Below are 20,420 nucleotides of genomic sequence, written 5' to 3'. Positions count from 1 at the left end.
CTTATTAATATTACCAAAGATATGCCATTTCACCTGCCCAGTGTGTCAGCAACTTTTAACAATAAAGATGGATATTACATCACTGTCTGCCATAAGCCTACAAGACTAAACATCCATAAAAATATGGGATAAGTAAATTAATTGTGGTAGACCCAAGCTATGCGCTCTTGTGGTGCTAAAATGATCATTAGATGCATAGCTGCATACCTGAAGAAAATAGTGTCACAGAATAAGAAAAACTGACAGGAACAGAAGTCTGTCCAAGTTTATAACATGGCATTTGTGCTACCTGTGATGAGAAAAGCCAGGCAGGAGCCAGGGATCCAGCCGGCAGGTGACTCCTATAATTGAGGACCACTCTGGATTTTTCAATATTCCATTCACCAGAAGTACTTGATACTTCTACATTAAATACTTTAAAGGAGAAGGGAGTTGAGAACAAACACTGGTAAGCTTGGAAACTCTGTGAAGACTGATCTGGATCAGTCTTCTGAGCTATGGAAGTCAGCTATTGGGACAGTTTGGAAGCCTCTCTCAAAGAGCACCTGGTTAATATGGTATCATGGCCAGAACAAGGAACTCGGCTTGTGATTCCTAATAGGCAGAGGTACTAGCACCCTTTGCTGCCTGGTCCACTGATCTGTCAGTGTGTTTGTGAAGAGCACAGTACTGGGGACCAGTGCTTGCATTTGTTCTTGGCACAAATGTTTAGTGTGAAGCTGGTGAGAGGCCCAGAACCTAACATAGGGCAGGACCTCACTCAGTTCAGGAACTCAGTCCCAGGGCAGTTACCACACTACTGTGAATGTACCAGCCTTTATCATTTACTCTGGGAGGCTGAGGCCCAGGTACGTGGGAACCAGTCAGAATGCCCATTCACTTATTCCACTCAGTATAAACCAACCTGATGGGTAAGGCTGAAGCTTCTAACTAAGCTCTGTCCTTACTCTTCACCTGATCTTGAGAGCTCACAGGTTTATCCCAAAGCAGCAGCAAGTTGGGGTAGACATTTAAGTTGAGTTCTGTCCAGTTCTGGAGCCCCTTCATTATCAAGTTTCTACCGAAGCCTAATGAACTGTTACCATGCCTTCTTCACAGTAAGGAAGAGCCCTACACTGCTGGAAGTAAGCACACCCCATTTCTTGAGAACAAACAGCTTTGCTGAGGACCTGGACCTGGAAGGGGAGACACTGCTGACCCCCATCACCCATGTATCACAGTGAGTGTCCATTTGCCCACAAAGGCTGGAGCTGAAGGGAATTGCCCTGGCATAGGGCAAAGCTTATCCTCTTGCTGGGATGCAGTCTATTTACTCAGTATCCAGAACTCACTGCCTGTCCTTAAGAACCTGGGGATACTAGCTGCTGGGGCTGGCCTCAGGGCTCAGGCAGGAGAGAGGAGCAGGGGCTTTCCCACCGAATCTGGAAACACGATCCTCTTGTTTTGACTTATGGAAAACCAGACTGATCATTTTCCACTTGTTTGCATGCTTTGAGCGTCTGAGAAAATTGGTTTTCTTCCCCCTCCCCTAAACCCCTCCACCACTCCTTCAAGAGAATCAACTTTATTTTTTAGCATTTCCCCATGGAATTTTGGCCAAAGCCATAGGGCAGATGCCGGGTGTTGCCTGCCAGTTGCCACTACTGTCCTCAGGGTCTCCTTCAGGTGGAGGAAATGGCTGATTTTCTACGCCTTCCAGTTGGCCTTCCCCCTAGGCACAGCTGGCCTGGGACACATGCCCATCCTCTCCCCCCATTTGGGCCCCATCACAGCATCACCAAGCCAATCTCCAGTATCCAGCCATGCTGTGATTTCTCTGCAACATGTGACTCAAATGTTCCTACCAAAGCCCAGTAGAAGCAGCGAAATGGTGGAAGCAGGTCACTCAGACCCCTTCTGACCACTGCTGCACTGGGTACTCCCCTGGAAAAGTGTCTTTGTGTCAGGATGTCAATGTCATACTCTTAGCTCTCCTGAGATTCACATACTGGGACTCTTTTCTACTAAAATTCATCTCCTTAGCTTTGTGTGCTTGGTCATAATGCTTCTGGCCTATACCTAGATTTCAGGCTTGACTTTGCAATGACTGAAGAAACTGGGACTCACAGTGCTAAGGGGTTCTCAAGTAACCAGATAGCCAAGTTGAGGCTACCCTGGGGGAAGGCAGGCTTGTCAGAGGAATGATTAGGATCAAACAAGCCATGCCCACTATCTTCCCAAGCCATCCAAACTCAAAAGGTTAGCAGTGTCTCATGGTTTGTAAGATGTAGAGAGTGATAGTGGGTTCAGAGAGAGCCAGAATGGTATTGAGAAGCAGGGGTCACTCTCCCTCCTGAGACAGCCTTAGCGGCTGGCTGCATTAGCAGGCAGAACAGAGAAGGAGTCCAGTCCAGTCAGGCTAGGCAGGTATAGGCTAGCATCAGTGGGTAGAAAAATAGCTTACACTATGGTTAAGTTTCTCCATCAAGTCCAGGGCATGAGACAACTCCAAGTATAAACATTGGTGTCTTGTATTGTATGTGATATGCCAGTGCCTGCTTAGGAGTAGGGATAGTAAGTAGCACCATGGCAACCATAACAGGCCCCAGGGAATTGCCTAGCCTGGAAAGGCCACTCAGCCTTCTTGTCCCCCTGATCACTCACCTCTCATTGGTACCCATTCTGTTTTATTTTTCTGGCCATGGAGCAACCTCCAGACACAAAAAGCAGCTGTATCAAGAGAGAGTAGCGCTCTCAACAAACTGTCTACCCAGATGGACAAATATGTTTCACATCATCTCCTAGCTACTGTGAGTTTTCTGAAAGAAAGTACCAACAGGGTCCCAAGCAAGGGAGGATACTAGTGGCACATGCCCATAGTTCAGTCCATAGCTGCCCTGTAATCAACCACCCCTTTCGGGGCAAAGGACCATCTGTGCTGGTGTTAGTATACTCAAAACTCCTGGAGCCACACATTCACTGTCTATCTGTTCCAGAAGCAGCCCTAAGCCAATAAATAAGACAACATTGCTCAGAGTACTAGGCAATTCTGATCTCCACTCTAAGGTAACAGAGCCTCAGAGACATGAATGATGCTTTCTTGGCTGCTATAGGCCTAGTGTATCACCATCTTTCCAGGTACCATGGCTCTTCTCAGGCCAGCATTCCTGGAGCCTGAGTAGGTGGACAGTCTTTATCCAATCAAGTCTCCACCCAAGAACACACCAAGACCCTTTCTAGGCCAATTTATTCCAAATGCAGCAGCTGGGAATGAACCAACCTAGGAAGGTAGGAAAGAAGGAGCCCATGATGTTCCCAAGTTAAAAAGACCAAAGGTAGAGATAGAGATCACAGGCTTGAGCAAATATATATATATATATGATCTGGTCAAAGCAGAGCTGTGGCCAGGGTTGAGGCATCTAAGAATCTACACACCCACATCCATAGAAGACTAGTGCCATCATTGCTGGGAGTCCTAGCAAAGAGTATGACCACAGGCCTGGTGTGTGTCTGGTTCCTAGAACCCTATGTGTTCCTAGGATTACTGGCCTTACCAAGACCCCTCTCCATTCTGGGGGGGGGGGGGCAGATAGGCCACCGTGGGTATTGTGTAAGGGGTCCACGTGCCCACACCAGGGCTACATTCCTTTGCCTCTTGCACAGTCAGCCTGTTGATTGATGTCCGTAATTAAGCTAGGCTCCAGCAGCTCACTGATGCAGCATGGCTCCTGTGGGCAACTGGCCCTATGAACCTACACTGAAAAAAGAGGCACACACCCTGGAACGTGTCTACCAGGGACAGAGATGTGTACTAGGGTCTTGCAGGGGGCAGAGTGGGTGGGAAGCGGTTGCAGAAAAACAGATTCATTTTTCTTCAGCATTTTACTGATGTTAAATGTATTACCATGCTGGGCCAGTTCCAGAATTCAAATTAAAAGCATAAATAAAGACACATTTTGTTTCCATCTCAAGCTTTCCCCGCCCAGGGGCCCTAGGGAGGTGAGGTCACTGTAGCCTTGATTATGAGAAGGTCCCTGGGGCTGGGTGAAGCTCCTCTTTTCAGAGCCTGTTGGCCACTGATAGTTTGGGGACAGAGTGGCCAAGGTACAGACCTACTGAAAACCAGAGAGCTGCTGGTAAGGAGGGAAAGGTGCTGAGAAGACAGTATAGCTTCTCTGACCCTAGCTCAACAGGCACTCAGCAGCAGCTCATGTAAGCCCCAGGCCTTGTCCAGCTCTGGGCAGCTGGGCCTCAGCCTTGCATACATATTTCAGTCAGATGCTGTCTTCCTGGTTCTAACATCACTGGAAGGGAGCCCTGTACTCCTCAAGCTCCCTCAACATGAATTCTCTACCCAAAGCCTTACTCCAGACTTCTGAGGACCAAGTAGAAAATAGAGACTTACTGCCACAAGAGATGGGGGTATCTTTATAGCTATTAGTTAGGGTAAGTCTCCAGGGTTCTGCTTACTGGTGTTAACTGGCAAGGGCTCATGGGTATCCCACCAGCTGGAATGCTCTTGTCAGTCCTGTAGCCATCAGAGTTGCACACATCTTTCCAGTATCTACTCAGTCCTCCCTTTCCCCAGGGATGCCTCTCACATCCTCTTGAGGCTATCATCAAGGGTCCCTGATTCTAGCCTGGGTCAGGCAGGGAGCAGAGTCTCTGTGGCTGCTCATGGCCATTCCTTTTCCAGAATTCCTCAAAATTCCAGGATGAAAGAACTCTTTAGACTGCCAGTCCTACTCTGACACAGAAAGCACATCCTTAGCCTTGTCTGAGATAAAGCAAGGTCTCTGGGTACCTCCCAGAGATGTTGAAACAGGGCCCAGGCCATGAGTACCTTTAGCTCAAAGCTAAAGAAGCATGTCTGGGTTTGGCCTCAGTGAGCTTCTCCTATAGCTACTTCACTCCACCCTCTGATGAACCAATCAGAACTTGTCTGGAACTGTTGCCTTATCCGTTGCACAAGGATATCCAAGATGAACATCTCCAAAGGCCAAGCCTACCATAAGCACAGCCTATAGCTCAGCCTGGCTCTGCCATGTGGTTTCCCTGAAGGTTTCTTCCAAGAGGTTGGTTCCTGAGTCCTCTGACTTTTTTTGTTGTGACATTTTCAACAGGAAGCCTCAACATTTATTTACTAACCAGCCTGTCATCCCACTCTGGGATGATATTCAAGGCCCACCCAGTTCACCAAGATGGGTGGAGGAAAGTCTAGAGGACAGAGGGAAAGTAAGAATACAGGCTAGGGCATTACAAGAATCCCACCAGGTGCCCACAAGCACCTCCCGGGCGAGCATGTGCTTGCCGGGCCTCTTGTGACATGACAGCTTCAAAAATCTTTGAGCAAAACCAGCCCCGCGTGCGTTAATTAGAATTTCCATGTCTTCAACTTTCTCCTGGACCCTGCAGAATCTCACGCCAAGACGTTCGAGTTTCTCTTTTCCAGGGAGGCCCGCTGTGGCCTGGCTTTCATCCACATCACTACTAATGTCTCCTGAATTCTGCGTTTGTCAGCGAGGCTGGGGCCAGCCTATGCCTTCTAGAAAGGGGGGCATTAGTGAACCAGGGGGCTAGCTCTTCTGATGGGACTGCTTTGCCTGGGATGTTCAGGGCCTGGAGACAATCAGGGCCTGCTGTGGCACCTCAATGAGCACCCATTTCTCTTACTTGGCTTCAATCTGCAAATGATGATGGGAGAAGACAGAGGGGCCATGTTGGGGGCAGTGTCCAGAAGGAAAGGGAAGGGGGCTTGTCAAGAACAGATGAGACCAGCTTGTCTTTCCAGACTAGTGTCCTGTCTTCTGTGAATCTCCAGACCACCTCTGTCTGCACAAGGTGCCAAAGAAGCCCCATGGGAGCCCTCCAGGGAGGGCTGTGCAAGGCTGGATGAGTCACAGGATCCCTGTCAGAGCCCCACAAGGCCCCGGCCAGGCTCAAACCCGTCTCTGAAATGCACGGGGGATTAAATGTTCTCCTAATTAAATTAAAAGCGAGGCGGAGTGGCTCAGTGGGAAAGAGAGGGACTGGGAATCAAATGCCCTCAATCTGGCTCCCAGCCTGCACTGGCCCAGCTACAGGCAGCCCCCAGTGTCCCCTAACCTTCCCTCATTTCATTTCCTCCATCTAAACATGAAAAGGGATGCAGCAACCGCCTAGAATTGTTCTGAGGGAGAGGCCAGGGAGAGTAGTGTGCTGGTACATACTACACTGGTGATACCATAAAAGAAAGAGCCCCCAAACATATTTCCTGTGTGCTTTGCCTAGAGCTACAAGTGGAAACTGAACTATAAGGGGCTACTGGTGGTCTGGTCAGGGTACTGGAGTAATATCTATCCTTTTAAACAAGGTGGTAGCCAGGCAGCAAACCCAGTCTCTGTGTACCTAGGTTGTGTCTCTAGTAAAGCTCAGAAAATATTGTCTTCTACAGAGCACTATATTATAAACTTACATATAGTAGAAAGGGAACACACCAAAAAAGTAAAGTACACAGATTTCCAGTGCAAACTTAATACAGTCTCCCTACCTGAGAGCCAAGCGTCCAGAGAAAGTAACAGAATCCCCGGAAGTCCACTGGATCCCATTTTCTAACACTGACACACTAAGAACAACCATAATCTCACCTTCCAGCAGCAACAGTCATCTTTGGCCATGTTTGAGATCTACATGGCTAGATCGCACACAGCACACACATCCGTGTATCTGGCACTTACATTCACTATAATGTCTGAGAACCCCCCTGTGAGGCTGAAGAAAACAGTGGTCTCAAGAGGCCACTCTGTGTGGCCTGTGATTTGCTCGTTCATTCTACTACCCATGACCATTGGGCAGGTCTTGGTAGTGAGTTACTAAGCATATTCTACACATGTGTTTGGTGAAAGTTATGGTTATTTCTGTTAATTGTATGCCTAGGATAGAAGTGCTGGGTCACTGAGGGACCAGCTGTTTCCCATGGCAGTCACCCCAACTTTTATCCCTGCTTAGTAGTATGTGAATAGTCCACTTTTCCCACATCCTGACACACTTGGAATTTTTTACCGTTTCCTTTTTAGCCATCCTGGTTTCTAGCAGCATCAAAATGGTGTCTGTAATTTGCAGTAGGCTGAGCCTCATTCTATATTCTCATTTCTTCACATCTATCATCTCTGTAAAACATCTCTATCTTATACTGAGAGCTGTTCTTCTTCAGGCACAATTTTATCTCTCTCTGTCCTGGGTGTTCTAAGTATGAGTCATTTGTCAGATACACAGATACATGTATTGTAAATACTGCCCTGCTCACAGGCTGTCCTGCCCCCTCTCTTGGTGTCTTTTGATGAACAGAAGGTCTTAATTTTAACATGGTCCAGTTAATCAAACATTTCCTCTCTGGATAGTGCTGTTTATGTCCTACTTAAGAAACTTTGACTACTCCAAGGTCATAAAGATATTCTGGTTTGCTCCAAAACTTTAAAAGCTCACCTTTCAAATGTAGATCTGCAGTCCATCTGGAATTGATTTTTGTGAACTGTGTGAAGTCAAGGTCAAGATAAGTTTTTTCCTCTACTTGGACATCCAGGCTGATACAGCACCATCCTTCTCCCATTGCCCTGCCATATCAGCATCACTATAAATCAGCTCACTGTTGGCACATGGAGCCTTTCTGGAGTCTCCTCTATTCAACTAGTCAGCTTTCAGCTTGTTCTCTTTGGCCAGTGTTACACTTCCGTTATCATTGCTGTTTACCAGTAGGACCTGAGGGCTAGGGTATGCAGGCTCCCACAGTTCTTCCTTGTGGCTGGCTCTGCTGGCTCTGCTGGCCTTTGCTTCAGCATATACACATCAGTTTCTATGAAAATGTCCTCTGTGATGGCCCTCTAGATGGCCATGAGTAAGCGTAGCTCTACCCTACCCAATCTGAGGGCCTGATTGGTCCTCCAGCTAGTTCGGTCACCTTTCTTTCCAGAGTACTGCTTCTGCAGTTTTCTGCATATGCTGATGGTTTGGTGTGGGTTCACAATGGCTAAGAACAGTGTCTTCCAGGAAACCCTGGGAAGAGCTTTCATTTGCTGTGGGCTCACAATGGCTACGGACCCTGTCTTTCAGGAAACCCTAGCAGGCTTGGGTCATCCTGCTCACAGGATCCGAAAGCCATTTTCTTAATGTCTATGAGATACAGTTCTCCTTGTGTATTAAAACATTTGGATGTATCTTCCTGTGTTGGTATATAAATTTGAGCAAATTCGGACAGGTATCCAGCCATATACCTGATTTGGGGAACTACTTGAGAAATGTTAATACAGTATAAAGTGTTCCTTTGTGACATAAAGTTGTTGCATGTTTGACCTGACAGTTTTAAAAACTGCCAGGGAATGATTTTCCATGGGATATAAACGGCTCAGGCTGTCCTAAACAAGATAAAATTAGCGACTTAAGAGCTCTGGGATGATCTGGAGTGCGGTAGCAGCAGGGGAAGGCTACAGGTCCTGACTAAAGCCTGAAGGAGCTGAGAAAGGGGCTCATGAGCTATTCTGACTCCTGTTAACAGAGGTACAGACAGGGGCCTAGTGCCCATAATTCTGCTGAGGAAGTCAGACGTGGGATCGGAGGACTCTGCCTTTGGCAGTTATAGGTGCCCCTGTGTGCTTCAATCATTTGGTCCCGTCATCATTGGGCTGACCTTGCTAACTCAAGCACCTACCTTCAGACAGACTAAGGAGAGGGCTAAGTTTTATATCCTGCTTCCCTTTGGCCCTGCAAGTGGTAGGAAGCAGGCTTTCTGTTGGAAAGATAAACCCAAATGTAGCCACAGTACTCACAAACTGGCTTTCAGTGCTAAGGATGAGCTAGCCTGTGCTGCATTTCTGGTGCTACAGTTGATGATAGTATAGTTAGCTGACACACATAATGTATATCCATGTAAGCTGAAAGACTATTAGTGGGTTAGTATTCATCTTCCCAAAAGGGGAAGGTAAGATTCATGAAGGGCAGAAACTTGCCACTATCACACAAGAAATACTGGCAGAACCAGGCTCATTCTGGGACATACTGTCAATGGGGGACCCTCTGTCTCCCTTGGTAAAGGTCAGGTTGAAGTCCTGAGAGTGGTAAGCTGGCACTGAAGCAGCAATATGTGAGAGTCAGTGACCATTGGGTAGATTTGAACAGTCCATGGTGGGTTTGGGAACTGGTCATTTGATCACCTTCTGCCATAAGAATTCTGTAAATTCAGTCTCTTAAGTATACCATGACTGACATTGCCACATAAAAAAGCCAGGAGCCTTTGCTGGCCTCCAGGCCACTCTAGATCTCATAGACTAGGAACTAGGATGCCCTTTAGTCCTAAGCTTCTCATGGTGCCCCAAAGCCTCCAACTCTGCATTTATGCCTATATTTGTATCCCTTTTAGGATAGATCAGGTATCCTTGGCAGAAGCCACATCTGCAATCTCCTTGGCAATGACTGGCTAGCAGAAGTCTGACTATAAGCCCATGGCTGGATCCATGGGAGACCTGGGTGACATCTTGGAAACATGGAAGAAGAAGAGAAATAAAAGATGGGGGAAGTAGATAGGGGTCCAGTCTGAGTCTCTATTCAGCCAAGCATCTCCAGCTCTGTAACCCTGGCCTCACCATCTGCTTAGACATTCTGCCTAAGTAATCCCTCCACACATGTAGCTATAGCCACACAAGTCCAGAGACAACTGACAGGCCCCCGAGAGCTTCTTCTACTTTGGGAGCATTAGAGCAACTTAGAAGGGAGAAATCCAAAGGCTCTGAGAGAGATTATTGGGGAGGGGTGCAATTCAAGATGTTTCCAGAGATAATTTTTATTCTACCTGGCTTTTCTCTGAGCACTCTGGCTATAAGCCCTCAGGTAAAATCAGACTGCACTGTACTCGAAGTATAACTCTGTCCACTTGTGGTACCCTACTGGAAACTGAGGCAGAAACTCAGCTGAGGCTAAGTTTACAAGGTAGTAAGGAGGTGTTTGTGTAATGTGGTGGTAGGCACATGAGAAGGGTGAAACGTGAGGGTTAAGCAATGAAGAGCTCTCTGCAAACACATATTTACTCTCAAGTAGCACTCTTACCTACATGAATCCACCTAACTTGCTTTAGGGCCTAAATTTGCTGCATCAAGAGAACCAGGTTCATTGAGGTAGGTAGCACTAAGCAGCCGTCCTCTGGGCCCCACCATTAATTCCTGGACAGCTGGTCTCTGTACCTGAGGTGAAGATGGTAGGGTGAAGGTCATATTGGAACTTAAAGTGTTCATTTGTTCTGGGCCTGTCCCCTTACCCTGGCCTTGACTACACATAGGCCCTATGTGTGAGCCAACACCTTGCCCTCTGCTCCAAGATCCTTTTCTCTTGCCTAATTCTCCCTCCTGCATATTTTGGAGGTAGGCAGGCAGGCTTTTATTTCCCTCAGGTCTACATATAGAATTTGGCTGGTTGGTTGGTTGGTTGGTTGGTTGGTTGGTTGGTTAGTTGGTTGGTTGGTTGGTTGATTTTAGAGGCAGGGTTTCTCTGTGTAGCCTTAGCTGTCCTGGAACACTCATTCTATAGAGCAGGCTAGCCTCAGAAACCTGCCTGCCTTTGCCTCCTGGCAGATTAAAGGCTAGGATTAAAGGCATATGCCACCACCACCCAGCTTAGGGTTGTTAAATTAAATTGAAACTCTGCTAATCTGAAACACTGAAGTAGTCTTTTTCAGCAAACAAGAACCTACCCTATGAACTCTACCAGCTGGGTGTATGGGGTCCAGGTGTAGGTGCCTAGAGCAGGGGACTTGGGTGACCTTCAATGGAGTAATGCTGGACAAAAGGCTCCAGGCTTGACTGAACTCAGCATGCTATGTGCAGAAGGAGAGGGGTAAAGCAGTAGGCTCAGGGCTTCACTTAAGATATTCTTACCTCTGGGGATGTGATTTAGCAGTTATAGAGCTAGCTTATCATTTATGAAGCCCCAGGTTTGACCCCCAGCACAAAAACTAGGTCGAGTTGTACACATTTGTAATCCCAGAACTCAGGAGCTGCAGGCAGGAAGATCACAAGTTCAAAGTCATCCTCAGTTACATTGAGTTTGAGAATAAACAATAGCCTGAGCTCCATGATATCTGTCTCAAACAAACAAACAGATATTCTTCCTGAAGGTTCCCCATACTCCATACTATCAGGCTTTTCTTTACCAGACTGTCTCATCAATGGGCAGTGGCCTCATCACAGTATCTCAGTATACCATGTGGCCTGGGTCTGGGTCATAACATCCCTGGAGGTGTCATACAGTGGAAAGACAAAAGAATGGGAGTCAGCCAGAGATAAGAGAGTGTAAGGCCACCTAACGACATGACCGGAGCCAGAAAGCAGGCCCAATTCTTACTCCTATGTTCTGTTTTTCTGGTAAGACCTATCTCCTCTCTGTAATGGGTTCTGTCAGTCACCTCCAGTAGGGCTAGATCAAATGGCTGCATTACTGCTAGCTACCTGGAGCATTTTCTTAAGTGACAAGGACAAGTCCACTGCAGGCTCTGGAGGAAGAAGCTGGTAGAGTTGAGGTATGATGCAGATACTTAAAGATGAGATCTGGGATTGGACAAGGAAGGAGAGTAAAGCTGGACAGTAAAGCCATAATAACACTTCACAGAACACCCAGAAAACCCTAGTGGACAAAACTGGTTTTGACCAAGAAAGAAGATCAGACTGGGCCTGAGAGCCATAGACAATAGAGACAGTCAATTGTGATTAGCTAACAGGAACACCTTGTAGCATCTGGAACCAGGTAAGATAGCAACCTCCAGAATTGATCTCAGGAGAAACAATCCTGCCTTCCAGGAGACTATGGCATTGAAAACAGTCTCATTCAAAAACAAAGGGAGCAGTCGGACGGGAGTTCAGCACAGCCTCTGAGCTGAACCTCTGCCCTAGGTATCAGGACTTGCTGAGCACAGAACCAAAATGTCCACCATAGTCACGCATTCATTCTGATGGCTGCAGAAGAGTCTCCACGTGTTCCCTCCCTGGCTGGACAAGTACAAATCCCAGTAATTTAGGCTTAGGACCAACCAGTCTATCTTGTCACTGCTAATCAATACTGTGACTCATTATCAAAACCATGTCAGCATTTATAAATGTATAACTCCTGGGTATGCTGGATCATGGGGTGTGGAAGGCTTAGGTAGGGATAGAGATCCCGGATATGTTGGAAAGTTCTAGTAGTGAAGGGCTACAGCAGCCCAAACAGCAGCTTCTTCATTTCCAGGCCCAAGAATGTTACAGGCAGAAGTAGGCTAGGATTTCCTAGAGCAAGCACAGGAAGGTGAAAGCCTAGTCCTAGGGGCTGCTAGACAGAGCAAAAGGGAATCGTCTCTGACTAGAGTGAGAACAGACACAGGGGAGGACCCCTCTTCTGCTTTTAAAGCTGTTTGGGACTTGCAGTGTGACCTTTATTTTCACTGTTGGCTGTTCAATGAGGACATGAGTTAGGTCTCCCCACTGGTGGGAAGGGAGGAGTAGAAGCTGGTTTGTGGGGCCACCCAGGGTGGGCTCAGGAAGGGAAGGAATGTGACTGAGGTTGGGTGGGGCTAGGGAGAGCACAGCCAGTTGTTGGTTTTTCTTGGGGCCCAGAAAGATTTGAATGGACACGGAAGCCCCTCTCTCCCAGCCCCAGTGTGCACACTAGTATCTTTCTTCGTCAGATGGCTGTTTGGGGCTGGAGACCAAGGATACCCTCTGGAAATCTGAATTCCATTCACTTTTGGCAAAAAGCAGCTTCCTGCTTAGGGAAGGTGTGTGCATGTGTGTACTCCCAACCACAGAAACTGGTAGAGGGGAGAGACACGTGGGTGGATGGCTGTTTAAAAAGATAGTAAGATGGTTCTAGTGTCTCCAGGCACTGGATGGCACTTGCAAAGCTTGTCTCTAGGATTAGGCAAATATCTCCAGGGAATGAATTAGAAACGTGCAGTCTGTGTTGCCTTTGAAATAAGCTCTGGCTTAAAACCATCACAGGGAAACATGCCTTTGAGTTAGAAAGCCAGAACTTTTTTGCAAAATAATTCAAAAAGTTTGTTGAACCTTAAACCTTTCCTGATGACTCCTTCCTTCTGAACTTCACTCGTTAAAAGTTGCTATGATCCCAGCCCCATGCCAGACCAGCTTCCTGGAAACTCTCGCCAACTGCTGGCCTTTGGAAAGGCTTGTCACCCTAATAGCTGTATTAAGAAAAAAAAAAAAAAAAGCACTGGGCACCTTGGCTGCAGGATCTGAAAAGTCCTTTGTGTTAGCTCCAGCTGCAGAGTTTTTCCAGGCCTCCCTTCTGGGGCTGACTGGAGCTGTTTCTCTCCGTTTCCTCTTATTCTGGCGGGTACTCGGCTGGCCTCTTCCCGCCCAACTTCTCTGCCAGAGCCCAGGTGGGCAACAGGGATGCCAAGGGCAGAGTCTATAGATAAGCCTAGCATGGGCATGTCTTGAGTGGGCAGGTCTGGGGGTGGGCTCCTAGCTTCTTCTTCTTCCCCAACCACAGGGACTCAGTAGGGAGAAGTGAGGGCCCCTCTTAGGTCAACATTGTGTCATTTCCACAGAATGGACAGAGCCAAACTAGCTCCAGAGCAGACCTGTTTCAATAGTGAAGATAACTTGGTCCTCTCCAATGCAGAATTTTGGCAATATGAAATGTGGTTATAGAATGGGAGATCTAAGTTAAATTTGAAAGTAAATTTGTTTAGAAAACATTCAGTTAGATCAATAGAGACACAAATGACCTCAAAGATGAACTGTTGTCATTCTTCATCAAATTAGAGATTACCTGAAATGGAGGGAAGTTACATAAAAACTTCAATATCTAATGAGGCACAATAGGACATGCCGTTCTCATTATTTTCTTTCAGAATCTCTCCACTCAAAATTCTGTACTGAGACTTGTGTAGCAATCTCATTGCACAGGAGGTGCCCTCCTGTGCAATGGGATTCAGGGCACCCTTCAGCAGAGGGTTACTGGCTCTCTTGGAGCCTGCCCAGTGCCTGCCCTGACTCTGGCTCTGCCTTTGCCTTTCAAAACCTTCTTTGTGTTAAAGCAGCCCCTGCTCCAGAGTGACATGAACCAGAGACTCCCAACTCCACACAGGCATGCTGTCCACACAGCACACATACTGTGACTGCCTGCAACCACTCCCAAGCTGCAATTACACCTGCTATGTTCAAACAAGACTTTTGTAAAGTATTAATGTTGTGCTAAAAAAAGCAAACATCACAGTAAAATACACTGCATATCAGAGCAAACCTTTTATACTAGTATTGTTTTAAAAAAAAAATCACAAATGCACCATAGATCCTTGTGTGTACATAAGGGAATATGAAAAAGAAAAAACAAAAAACAAAACAAAACAAAAAACAAAAAAAAACCTAAGGGTCTCCTACCCCAACCTTAATTCCCAAGTTTCCTTTGCTAAATGTTGTCAGTCCTGCTAGGTCTTCCCAGAAACTTTATATAAGCAAGGATACATGTTTCTGTGCCTCCTTTTGACATAGGTGGCATACATTCTTCTGTACTTGTACATGTGCCTTGTACTTGTACGTGTGCAGAGGACTGGCTTGTTATGATATGTTGCAACTCTGAGTAGCAGTTTTACTTACAGATGCACATTCAAGTGAGCAGGTTACAATGCTATTTTTCTCATGGCTGGGATTCCAGTATGTTGTAAGGGGGATGTGGCCTTTGCTCTGGGCCAGGCTTTTTCCAGACAGAATGTGCTCACTGTTCTGCTCAGGTTGTTAGCTGGTGTATTCCTGGAACGAGCCCCGCTTCTAGTCAACACGTGAACTCAACAGTTCCTGGCACAGTCACGTAGATGGTGGTGCAGGATTACGAATACCAAACTAGGTGTTAAAAAGGCACTTTCCTATAGGTACCTCTAAGAAATAGGTGGAACTCAGACTCTCTTCCAAAGGATAGTTTATGAAGAGAGTGAACATTCCCAAAGGTGCTACTATATAATACAGAAATCAGGAGGCCAAAAGCACACAGTGGCCAGCAGCTGAGACACATGTCCCAGAGGCCCTGCCAAATGAAACCTTGCAGGTTTAGCATGGGTACTCTGCACAAATGGACATGAATTCAAAGATAGAGCTTTACTCAGACAAGCAGCAAACATCCTTTCTACTAACAGCTGCAGAGCCTCTGATTATGCCATGATTTATGGAACAAGTCCCCTATTGATGAATGTATAGAGCAGCTAAAAATAGTGATTATCCATTCAAGTGTATTCACTTATGAACCGACCACTTATGAAATTAGTTTCCTCTGAAATTGCTCTCCCCATTGAACATGGCTGTTCCTCCCCATCCATGTTATCCCTGCTGGCATCTCTGTTGACTGAGCTCCTTCTAGGCTGCTCTTGTCCACCAAACAACATTAAGCACACACAAAGCAAATCCCTTATGAAGAGACACTATAAATCTTATAGAAGAATTCATCAAGTTGGAAAGAGATTTGCTGATGAATTTCTCCATGGAAAAATCAGACAGTTAGACCAGTTATCTGTTGAAAAGATGACCCTGGCTAATTCTAGATAAGCATTTTAAGGGAGAGTTGGTGAGGTCATGGAGGATTCAGGGCAGCCTCTCTCAAAACCGGCCAGGCCCTGCCATACGTCTGCAACAACATCCGTTCTCTGCAAGATGGTACTGCATAATGCTTTAATGTAAGAAATTAAAACTGTTTTCAATTTGTTATTTTTCTAAAATAAGTACATATCTGCAGACACTACTGTTATTACACGACCAAATCTTTTCATAACTTACCATTTTTTCAAGATAATCTTCCAATCATCTGCTTATCACAATGTACTGATTTTTATTTTAAAATAGATTCACTTTAAGATGTCTCCTCAGCCTATTTCAAATGAGATTAAAGTATTTCCTCACCTTTAGATAGATACTGCCTAACAGACACTGTGCTATACTACTGTAAGTGCTGCCCAAATATGCCTTTTTCTCTAGAGCTCCACAAGAATGTATACCAGCCTATTAATTTGAAAGACTTAAAACATAGTATGCTACAGCTTTGGTTTTCTTTTATCTAGGGGGTCCATGGGTATGGGGGTGGGGAGAACACATGTGCTGTGCATGTGCCAGAGGAGGGCATCAGGTGTCGTGACCTATCACTACTTGGTTCCTTTGAGACAGGGTCTCACTGAACCTGGTCCTGAGCTGGCAGCCAGCAAGACCCAGCCATCCTCCTAGACATCAACAGGTACCAGACATGAATGCAGTTACACCTACCTTTTGATATGAGAGCTGAGATCCTAACTTGGGTCCTCATGTTTGCATGCCACACCCTCTCCCCCATGAGGGCTTTATCTTTTTAAAATATTTAAAACAGATATAAAAATATCTGGTTTGGGTCATATTTTTAAAAGTCTACCCATCCCCTTTTGGAAGGCCATCTCTGCATAGCCTTTAGACTTTTTGAATTACTTCATGTAAAATGCCTACAGTACATACATTAAAAATACTTTTTCCCACTGTTTCTTGGATATTTTAGCAGCTGCTGCTTCTTCTTCTTCTTCTTCTTCTTCTTCTTCTTCTTCTTCTTCTTCTGTAACTGCTGAAGAATTAAGCTTTCTTTCTTTCCTTCTTTTTTAACAAAGTCAGCTCTTTCATCTTTGGTTATTTGGGGGTTTTGTATCAGATCTGGAAATAATCTTGTTGTGAGACTGTTTTAATGAAGTCTCCCATGTTTTCTATCATCTTTTATTTCATGCTTTACATTTATATTATTTGCTTATCTGGACTTGGAATAGTTAAAAACCCGATTTATTTTCCCCAGTTACGTGGTAGTTTCAACACTAAACTTACCATCTTTTCTCTATTGGTTTTAACTGCTATCTTGATTGTATTTCCTGATCTTGTTTGTGTCTGTTTTCAGGTTCTACTTAGGACTGTACTGTGCCTGCTGATATTATTATATAGCTTTATATATTTCTGTATGTTAGGGCTTCTTCGTATATTATTAAAGACCCAATGGTATGAAGTGTTCATTCACATTGTATCCAACTAGTCTGGCTCCCAGCCTGGCCTGTGAGCTAAGCAGAGCAATGGCTATGACTGACCTACAACCTTAACTCCTGACTTAGCCCTCACTAGCTAATCATGTCAGAGACCATGAGAACTCGTTTCTTAGAGGCTCCCTCATAAGTTAACGTCCAAAGGGTATGTTTATGGCTGGACACAGGAGCCATCTAGGTACATATCTAATCATGCTTTAGGGCCATCTTAAGAAAATGTATCATATTAGGAGAGAACAAGAGAATAATGTATAACTCAAGGCAAGGGTTTAGAGGTTTTGTTTGTTTAAAAGAACTATAATAGGGTTTTGAGTATGAGTATAGTTCAACACACTTACCTAGCATGTGGGAGGCCATGGATTCAGTCCCCAGAAACTGCCTTCCCCCCCAAAAAAACTTTAAAAAATAACATAATCTTAACATATAGCCCAGCCTCTCCACTATACATGTCACCAAAAAGAGGGGACACCAGAAAGTGCTATTATAGCCTATACAGGTAAAAATGTTTCCACAGCATGATCTGCAAAGCAAGGACTCAGTCCCTTTCTCAGCTGGGCTACCTGGACCAATTATGTTTTTCCAACCTAGTGCATGGGAAACTGGCTGGGAGGAATGCCACACCCTCGACTTGATTGGTGCTTCCATTTCAGGATGTGCAACTAAAATGTTACATGGTTAAAAGCAGGTTATGAGGCCACAGACCACTTCCTCCATTCTAGACCTTCAGGCTGTAAAATCATACTAAAGGAACATTCTTCCTGAGTTGTTCAGGGGTGAAATGTAGTAATACAGAACCATGCAGAAAGGTGTCCAACGTGGGTTAGCTGCTGTGCTCCTTCAATGCATCATGCATCATGATAAGGCATCCACTTATCTTTTATTACCTACAACCCAAATTCTCCATGCCTAGCAAGGCCAATGGAGAAGGAAGTCTGATTGACTAGCATTAGTGTCAGAAGCAAGACAGATGCAGCCCCTGTGGTTATTCAGAATGGGAGCATAATCTTAGAAATCATTGCCTTTTTCACCTCGATGGAAGACTTGCCCCAGCCATGATGAGGGGGGCAGGGAGAGGCCAGACTATAGAGGTACAGGGGTGGTTCCAGCTGCTTCAGAATCATGGGATGTGCCATATTTTTCACAAACCTTAGCATAACTCACATAGTTAAAATTTGTATGTAACCTTCCTTATTGTGCTGATATTTTCCGCTGACTTTGTCAGTTTAGATGAAGGAAGAACTGCCTTGGTAAATAGAAAACCCCGTTCATAAGTAGAAGTAGCTGTTCCAAGTGCGCAAGTGAACTATGAAGTCTCTATATTGTCTAACTCTTTACCCACCCACCCATCTTTCTCTTACATTTTTTAAATGCACTTCTTGGTATTTTTAAGTGTGCTCCTGATATAAATGAGATGTAACGTTTTAAGCACTCTATTCTTAGGTAACCATAGATTGACATACATCTGTAAGCAACAGTAAAGAGATTCCCTATACTCTTTTGTCTAGTTTCCCCTAGTGACATCTTTAGAACTATAGTAACATATCAAGCTTAGGGTACAGTGCCACTGCAGAGTGTTTCTGTGGCCTCAAGGGCCCCTATGTACAGCCACTTTATGGGAGTTCATGCTTTCCAGCCCTATTCTCCCGATCCCCTGTCAACTACTAGCCTGTACTTCACTGAAATTTGTTTGTGTGTTTACTTTGAGTCAACGTCTCATTATATAACCTGACTAGACTGAAACTCAGCATCACCTGCTCTGCCCCCTGAGTGCTGGGATTAAAGGCATGGACCACACATGACATTATAGGAATACAACATGAATTTAACCAAGTAGCATGTCATCTTAGAATTAAGATGAAGCCCTCCCTCTGCCCACCTCTGAGGTTCACCCAGGTTGTATATATGTCTTTGCATCCTGCTATCATCTTAATATATTTTTTAAACTGTCAGACCTTTGCTAATATGTAAGAGTTTTGCATCAGCCATCATAGGTTTGTTAGGTGTGTGTTCTTTTATTATGTAGCATTGTCAGATTAACACACCAGTGTAAGTTTTACTCCAATGAGACTTTAGAAAATGTCATTAAGAATGTGATCAGTGTGTGTGTGGGGGGGGTCTTAAGAGAGAAAATCCTTCTACAATTCTATTCCCAATGCTTGGGGGATTCCAAGGAAGTTGTTTTCATATTATGTTAAGGGGAGGTGAGAGGCTAGAAAGAACCCTGCTAACTTTGATAGAAGGTAGATGCAGACTTAGAAGGCAGAATCAAGATGCTCTCTTCTGTGAGTTCCAGAACAACCATTCTCCTCTGTTTTGTCTGTCTCTCCAACTCTGGGACCCCTAGTTTTATAACTCACTGTTCATCCCCATGTGAAAGGAGGCTCTTGGGGCTAAACTAACTCAGATAAAGATTGGTGATTTCTGTGAGCACTCTGGGAAACAGTGGAACCAGGTGACCTTAATATCCTCACACTCTCTGGGTAGGAAGTGAGGCTTTGTTGGTCTCCACTAGGCTGCCATGAAGCCTAGAAATAACATCTTCTTCCCCAGGACATTTCTGGAGATTTTTAGCTGTGCCCTATAAACAAATGTGTACACAAATGATGGGCATGCACATACAGTGTACTATGCTCCCATGGCTCTGAGACCTGGTTCTAGACTGAGCAAAGCTGTTATGTGACAAATACAGGCTCCTGGAGCTGAAAGAAGCTAGAAAACACAGTGTAACACCCTGCACACAGGTAGAGGAAAGCCTTCTCTTTTCTTTTGGGTATTAGGCCTCCACCAGAGCCTCTCCATTCATCCAGAAGAAGTCCTAGGCACAGGAGCAACAGGAGAGTCCTGGTTTTACCATCTGGGTATTTCAGAAGAACCCCCACTCTGCTGTTTAAGGAGCAAACATGCTGGCTCTGAGCACACTGTCAGTCTAAAGAATAATCCTGAGCTAATACTCCTCAGAGTTTTCAGGCATTATGCTGAGTGCTTTACACACATCACTTCACTAATCCTCACAGCAGCCTCTGACATAGGAAGACTATCTATCATTTCTGATTTAGAGATAAACTGAAACTAGAGTGATCAAATCGAGGGCCCATGTCACAAAGCCAGGGAGTAGTCGCTCTGCCGAAGGTGCCCCAGCTCCTGTAACATTCTCTTGGCGTCATCTTTAAACATGCTAAGCTCTCCTCTGACTTTCACCTTCACAAGCTGGGGCTGATTTCTTAGGCTGAAACGTGCCTAAGCTATTTCTCCGTTTCAGACTGAGCCATGGAGAACTGCACCCCCATTCCTCATTTTTAATGTATAAGCACATGTTTGTGGTAATGAGTTTACCGACTTTCTCTGTCAATCCCATTCAAGGTCCATGAGGGCAGACACTGACCACTTCCATTCA

General features: G+C 45.4%; 1 protein-coding gene across 1 annotated transcript in view; it reads left to right on the top strand.

The window, feature by feature from the left end:
• Kcnq1 (potassium voltage-gated channel subfamily Q member 1) overlaps positions 1-20,420 on the top strand; it is a 323,081-nt gene that overhangs the window by 152,751 nt on the left and 149,910 nt on the right. Inside the window, exon 11 of the mRNA XM_028771042.1 lies at positions 1,099-1,219. Within this exon, the coding sequence (XP_028626875.1) occupies positions 1,099-1,219 (121 nt within the window). The remainder of the gene's footprint in view (positions 1-1,098; positions 1,220-20,420) is intronic.

Source organism: Grammomys surdaster, unplaced genomic scaffold, assembly GCF_004785775.1.
Source record: "Grammomys surdaster isolate TR1022 unplaced genomic scaffold, NIH_TR_1.0 205, whole genome shotgun sequence".
Lineage (NCBI taxonomy): Eukaryota > Metazoa > Chordata > Mammalia > Rodentia > Muridae > Grammomys > Grammomys surdaster.
The sequence above is the reverse complement of the archived record's forward strand: the minus strand, read 5'-3'. Positions and strand labels throughout refer to the sequence as shown.